We start from the raw sequence: 7,557 nt of genomic DNA, 5'->3' as shown, positions 1-7,557 counted from the left end.
CAGAGGATTTCGATATAAGCCAAGAGGAGACTGGTTTTCCTTTGCTAAAGTAAGGAAACTTTGCTTCCTTTGATCCTATAAACAAACTCATGAGACTAGCATATCTCAGAGGAGCGCGCATATGTCCTGCGTCATCCGTCGGAACGGCTTCCGCGTACGACAGTCAGCAGAAGTGAGAGAAAAGTGTTTATTACATCTGAAATATGGATATTTTTCTTATGAAAACACATGGATTCACTACAGGACGCCTTTATTCACCCCCCGGAGCCGTGTGAGGCACGTTTTATTATGGATGCGCGCATTTTTTCGCACTTTGACGGTTTGTGGACAGTTGAACAGAAACACCCGCTGACTGCAATGATAGAGCTTAGAAGTGCAAGGACAATTTTTAATATAACTCCGACTCGATTTGTCTGAAAGAAGAAAGTCATATACACATAGGATGCTTCGAGGGTGAGTAAAAAACAGGCTAATTTTAATTTCTGGGTGAACTAACCCTTTAATTTACTGATGCATCTGTCAGCGGAAGCATTGATGGAGGATAATCTGAGCACTCTCAATAAAAGTTTCTTGTTGCTCTTGTTTCAGCGTCATGGGATCATATTGATTGGTGCTGTAAGCGTGTTTACAAGCTTATTGTTCCTGTTCAACAGCAGTTTTACCGACACACCAGAAAATCAGATGCAGTCAGATGGACATCAGATGGATGTTCTACAACCACAAACATCCCACTTAGAAGGTTACAGCAGCATTATTGATAATAAGGTGACTTACTTTCATTAGGTCTGCATAAAATGCAATCAAGCACTAAAAATGATTAATATGGCACTTTAAAATTTATAAACTAATTGCGATGAAAACCTTAAAAATATATTTCTTCTTACATGGTTTCAAATGTATTAATAAACATTTAGTTTTGACGATCAGTCTTGTGAGATCTTCTGTGAAATTGCATAATTCGCTTGTAAGTTATAATAAAGACTTTTGATTTAATTTAAAGTTGAATGCTCAGCACCTTAGTCTGTTCTTTTTTATATCATATATATAATATATACATTTAAATGTTTCACAGTAAATGTTTACCTTAAAATCTCCCCTCTCAAACTGTATCTGACCAGTCTCGGGTCTCCTATACTGCGCACTCATGCATAAGTCCATTAACTCCTATTTGGATGAGTCAAGACATTTGGATAATTTTCCATGTATAACTTAAATATGAAGATTTCCTACATTTATTCATTAAACAGTTTTGATGCAGTTGCTTTTCTCCTTAGTCATCAAATAATATCCTCAGACAGATAAGCATTATTATATTGGCACTGGCATTATATGATGTGCAGTGCACTATAATATTCAGAAGACTTTTTTCTTTCTTTCTGTCATCTTTTTGTGTCTCCTGTCTCTCTGCAGTTTTTCATGATAAATCAGGTGCTGGTCTTAAAAGTCTTTTAAATTACACCTTCCAGTGATGCTATAATTTCTTTCTTCACTCCTGATCAGATCAAGTTGGAAGCTGCAAGCAGGTGTTGTCAAGCTTTGGCCTCATCTTGAGGCATTGTAATCACCAGAACTATCATGGATGTAAATCTGTCTCTCAGTTCTCTCTCTCTCTCTTCTCTTTGCCTCCTTCACCTGTGCTCTATAATGTCACCAAATATTTGGTTTAACACTACAACTGTGCAGAAATGCTGTTTACTCTCATGGGTGTTAAAAATTCACATATAGTTATATGTATATAGTGTGCGTAATGAGAGAATACACACTGATTACCTGCATAAGTATATCAGGTAAACATGGATGATATATTTTGGTAATTAAAGGGCTAGTTCACCTGAAAATGAAATATCTGCATCATTTACTCACCCCCAATGTGCTTGCTTTCTTCTGTGGAAGATAAAGGGACATTTTTGGTGAATGTTTACTCTGCTCTCCTCCATACAGTGAAAGTGGATGTGGACCAGGGTCTGTCAAGCTCCAAAAATTAAGCACCAAAAAGCAGCATTATTCACTATATTTCAAGGCTTCTGAAGCCATAAACTAGCTTTGTGTCAGAAACAGTACATAGTGCATAGTGTAACAGTACACAAGTACATAGTGTAAAGTAAATACTTGCTCTACATTCATGGTCACCATTCAATTTCATTGTCTGGAAAAGAGCAGCTTGGACATTCTGCTATAACTAACCCTTTTTGTTTTTCACAATATATAGAGAGTCACAATTGTTTTGAAAGACATGATGGTCAGTAAATGATTATAGAACTTGTATTTTTGGGTGAACTATGCCTTTATTAGGGGTATGATGAAATATAAAACATCTAAATATAAAATATCTAAGAGAGCGGTGTTCTTGTTAGTGAAAAGTTTTTTATATTTTTCACATCTTTGCCATATTTACATTTGACCCTGACAATACCTGTGCTCATCAAAGCCTGTAGTATTCTTCAGAGTCCATCTCATTGTCATAAGGCATCTCTATCATACTTCTCACTGACAGAAACGGCTCTCAAGTCTACCAGTTCTCATTAGTCAAAAGAGCACTCCTTTCCGAGCTAATAAGAGCTCCAGGATTCAAAGGCAGATTTTAATGGATATTCTGTGGAAGTAATTTTGTAACAGTCAGAAACTGAAGATTAGCTCGTATTAGTGCAAATGAACAGCCAGTGTGGAAGATCGCTAAATGAACATGGCCTACAAGTCTTCATCAAAAATCACATATTTTTTCTAACCATCAGTGGAGGGAAATAGTTTTCCAATTTCATTTCACCCTGAAGAGTTGCTGGAATGTTCATTTCGGTTAATTTTCCCGACCGACAACCGTTACTTGTTACCCGAAAATTAACCGTTAACTGATAAGATTAGAATAATAAATTAGTTTTAAATAAAAATAGAATGGATGTGTGTTTGTGACCCATTAAAAATACAAAAAATATATATTTTTAATTTTTTACGGTTTATTTTAACGTGCAAACAGCAGCATACAGAACAACAGAGCAACAACAGAAACTGGATTCACACATTGTCAAATTATCACGCACCTGCAGCGCTTCTAAGAACAGAGAAAAACAGAATAAAATAACAAATAAAAAAATAAACTAGTTCGCCTGAAAATGAAAGCTCTGCATCATTTACTCGCCCCCCCCCCACGTGCTTTCTTTCTTCTGCGGAAGATAAAAGGACATTTTTGATGAATGTTTTCACTGCTCTCCTCTATACAGTGAAAGTGGATGGGGACCAGGGTCTGTCAAGCTCTGAAAAAAAAGCTCCAGAAAGCATCATTATGCGCTATATTCCAGGGCTTCTGAAGCCATTCAATAGAATTGTGTCAGAAACAGAAGTACGTAGTGTAAAGCTCTACATTCATGGTCACCATTCAATTTCATTGTCTGGAAAAGAGCAGCTTGGACATTCTGCTATAACTAACCCTTTTTGTTTTTCACAATATATAGAGAGTCACAATTGTTTTGAAAGACATGATGGTCAGTAAATGATTATAGAACTTGTATTTTTGGGTGAACTATGCCTTTATTAGGGGTATGATGAAATATAAAACATCTAAATATAAAATATCTAAGAGAGCGGTGTTCTTGTTAGTGAAAAGTTTTTTATATTTTTCACATCTTTGCCATATTTACATTTGACCCTGACAATACCTGTGCTCATCAAAGCCTGTAGTATTCTTCAGAGTCCATCTCATTGTCATAAGGCATCTCTATCATACTTCTCACTGACAGAAACGGCTCTCAAGTCTACCAGTTCTCATTAGTCAAAAGAGCACTCCTTTCCGAGCTAATAAGAGCTCCAGGATTCAAAGGCAGATTTTAATGGATATTCTGTGGAAGTAATTTTGTAACAGTCAGAAACTGAAGATTAGCTCGTATTAGTGCAAATGAACAGCCAGTGTGGAAGATCGCTAAATGAACATGGCCTACAAGTCTTCATCAAAAATCACATATTTTTTCTAACCATCAGTGGAGGGAAATAGTTTTCCAATTTCATTTCACCCTGAAGAGTTGCTGGAATGTTCATTTCGGTTAATTTTCCCGACCGACAACCGTTACTTGTTACCCGAAAATTAACCGTTAACTGATAAGATTAGAATAATAAATTAGTTTTAAATAAAAATAGAATGGATGTGTGTTTGTGACCCATTAAAAATACAAAAAATATATATTTTTAATTTTTTACGGTTTATTTTAACGTGCAAACAGCAGCATACAGAACAACAGAGCAACAACAGAAACTGGATTCACACATTGTCAAATTATCACGCACCTGCAGCGCTTCTAAGAACAGAGAAAAACAGAATAAAATAACAAATAAAAAAATAAAATAAATACTACACTAAATATTTTTCAATTAAATAATTAACATTAAGATGACAAAACGAAACCACACTGAATCCTTCAATGCACGTTAAAGGACCGGCAGAGTCTTTTTTTCGTCATACAAAAATAAATAGCAGGCCTACCTCAGTGCACAATGTGTCTAGTTTTTATTCAAAAATAAAATGTGCGGATAGTCTGGAGTAGAGCTCTGCGCGGAACTGTTTCGTAATGCCGCTCCCGCTGACCATTTCTGACCATTACCGCCCGCTCCCACAGCGTGTGTGTTCGGCTCCTGTGATTTTTGTGGCCGCTCCAATCTTATATTGTTTATAATTTTCGCGCTATCAATATGCGGGTATTGAAATTGCTTTTGAATGCTCGCTCGCTGTTTACTTTCTATTTCGTGTTCACATGCACTCTGTGTAAAGGAGCACATCTAATCTTACAAGATCAGATATTTGTAAGTGAGTTCAGGATCTGCTGAGCAGCAAATACTCCAGCATGGTCTGTCAGTCATCTATCCTACTCTCGACCAGATTAAATTAAATATTAGTGTATGTTGGATATTTATGAGCTTGTATTAAATATTTAATTGGCATGCTCATATTACCTTTGCCATCATCTAACACTCAATTACATCTTAATATCGCTAAATGTAATCATTAGCAAATCTAAAAATGAATATTTTTTCATGCTTTTAATTCTAATGCTGTGTTGCCAAAATTCACTTGTAGCATTTTGGACATTTTAATTTCATTTAAATTTAAGTAATTACTTTTTAGAGTTTATCTTTAATTTATATAGATAAAAAGTATAGAATTTAATACTGACTATCGATTATCAGCCATAACATGAAAATAAATATTTATCTAAGTTTATAAAATTATCTGTGTGGTTCACAATTTTAATGGTGGTTCCTTGTTAATGAAATATTTTCATATTGCTGCACCTTGCTAATGAAATAATGATGCAAACTTTTCTAAAACGCAGTTTAACCTCCATCAGCTTCATATGCTCAATCAAATGTTCAAAACTTTTGTACAGGGAGCATGTTTTTCCATAAAGGATAATGGCCTGAATCTGTTTTTTTCTCAGAAAGGTTCTCAGAAATAGAGAGGGAGATTGCTATTAGAGTAATTATGATCATATTTCCAACTGGAGAGAGCTTAAGAATGAGGATGTTAATGAGAGAATAATAAGTGTGGATGGTTATTTACTGGGCCTGATTTTCTTGCTCTCATCTGGGCTATTATCTCCATGGAAACAACCCTGTTTATCACAGCAGAAGAAATCTAATAGAGTCTCTATGGCTAAGAGGCAAAGGGGCAAAGGTACCTGCATAGGGAAAGGGCTGTCTGAGGGTGTACAGCTTCACTTGCATTATAAATGAATTATTTACACAGTGGCAGGTGTGTCGGGCCACTGTGCTGATAAATTACTGGCCCCATGTCGGCCCTTTTGTCTGGATTATAGTGCAAATGTGTGTTTTTAGAAGATACACACTTTTCCTGTCCCAATGTTTTACAGTTTGAAAGTCAGATGAATTGTTTGTATTGACTGACATAATGATAAAAAAAACACCCATTTTTTGGTGAATTGAATGCAATCTGGATTCACGTTGAACATATTATGCTATATTTTAGTTTTTAAGACACTCTGTAGGCTCTAGATAGAGGCAAATCTCTCCTCATAAATGAGGGTTTAGAATGCTTTCCCCTTGAAGCTTTCCTCGCGGATTGGTTCAATGCATTAGTGTTCATTATGCTAGAGGGATTCGATAATGGAGCTAAAGGTAACAATAAAGGTAAAGGGTGACTTTGGACCAGGCACTTTGATCTGTTCTGCACTTTTAGTGTGTTTCCATGCATTAATTTGCGAGTGATCTCATTCACATGGCTCTAAATCATTTACCCACCATAGGTTTATCCTTTTGTGTTTGGCCTGCATAACTGTAGGCTGTTCATAATTTTAGCTTTCAGAATTCATACAAAATGAGTACATCTCTTCTATGATGGACATGTTTTCAATTTTTTGAATTAGAGTAATTTTGATATTTAATGTGGGGTGTATGTTCAAAAATGTCTGGGTAGTTTAACTGTGTGGAGGTAAAAAGAAAAGAGGTTCATTAAAAAGCCTGAAAGTCTTGAAAAAAGAAATGATGTTCTATGTATTTTGGCAAAATCTTTTATTATTATTTCTTTGAAAAAATTAGCAGCGAAGCAATTTTGTTTTAAAAATGTTATTAATATTTAAATTTATGTCTGCCAAATCAAACTTAGTCTGCTGTATCCAACATACAGAATGCCAATTTGTTGTCGTTTGACACAAAAAACCCCATAAAAGACTACTGTTTACGTTTAGACTCTGTTGAGGTCATAATTAAAAAAATATTTTGACCTTCTTAAGGCCGTTTTTGTTCAGGAAATTCAATACAAAAAAAAAAGACACTTAACCCAGAAATTATTCATTACTCAAAAATAATTTTGTAAGAATTTTGAAAATGTAAAAAATCTTTTTCATTTTTAATAATTTTAAATGTGTATTCACTCATGTGTATTCCAGATGCAAGGGAAGTATTTTAGTAACTTTTAATTAACCACTACTTATCACCAGTTTTTAGTTATTAGTTATTAGTCATACTTTTTGTAGAATTTTTTTTTTTAATTTTCAGAAGTATATGAAACCAACTTGAATGAATTATATTAGTGCTGGGCGGTATGACCAAAAATTTATATCACGGTATTTTTCAAAATTATACCGATTTCACAGTACATGAAGGTATTTTTTTTTCATGCATGACTGGGCGTTAAACATATTTTAACATGAGGAAATACTGCAGTATATTGACTTAGAATGCCCTATTTTACTGTCATGATGAGTGAATATTGTCAAAAAATACCACACTAAATAGTGACTAAACACGACCCCTTTAAATGTTAACCAGGAGTCACTCATTTATAATCGCGGCATCGTCTGATAAAATCAACATGCATCTACACTAAAGACTTACTTAAAGACAACCGAAACTATGCGGTTGTTTTGGCTATATTACTTTTTTGTCTCATGCAGCGCACTGCCTGCGTCTGAGTAACAAACTAAAAAAAACAACAAACAAAAAAGTGCATGTGATATTAACAGACGAACTACGCTCATATTTATAATTCCAAACAATCAGTAAGCGACAGGTGCTAGGAAACGCTGTTTTGTACTCATTTATTGACGAGTCGGCTGC

At 34.9% G+C, this 7,557-nt stretch overlaps 1 protein-coding gene across 2 annotated transcripts in view; it reads left to right on the top strand.

Moving 5' to 3' along the window:
* The window catches only part of LOC107700626 (alpha-N-acetylgalactosaminide alpha-2,6-sialyltransferase 5-like), a 13,217-nt gene that overhangs the window by 2,653 nt on the left and 3,007 nt on the right, over positions 1-7,557 (top strand). Inside the window, exon 2 of one of the 2 annotated variants that reach the window (XM_016502361.1) lies at positions 589-765. In XM_016502361.1, the coding sequence (XP_016357847.1) occupies positions 589-765 (177 nt within the window). The remainder of the gene's footprint in view (positions 1-588; positions 766-7,557) is intronic. The other variant, XM_016502368.1, reaches the window with a different exon arrangement.

Source organism: Sinocyclocheilus anshuiensis, unplaced genomic scaffold (assembly GCF_001515605.1).
Source record: "Sinocyclocheilus anshuiensis isolate Anshui unplaced genomic scaffold, SAMN03320099.WGS_v1.1 scaffold477, whole genome shotgun sequence".
In the NCBI taxonomy this organism is placed as follows: Eukaryota; Metazoa; Chordata; class Actinopteri; order Cypriniformes; family Cyprinidae; genus Sinocyclocheilus; species Sinocyclocheilus anshuiensis.
The sequence above is the reverse complement of the archived record's forward strand: the minus strand, read 5'-3'. Positions and strand labels throughout refer to the sequence as shown.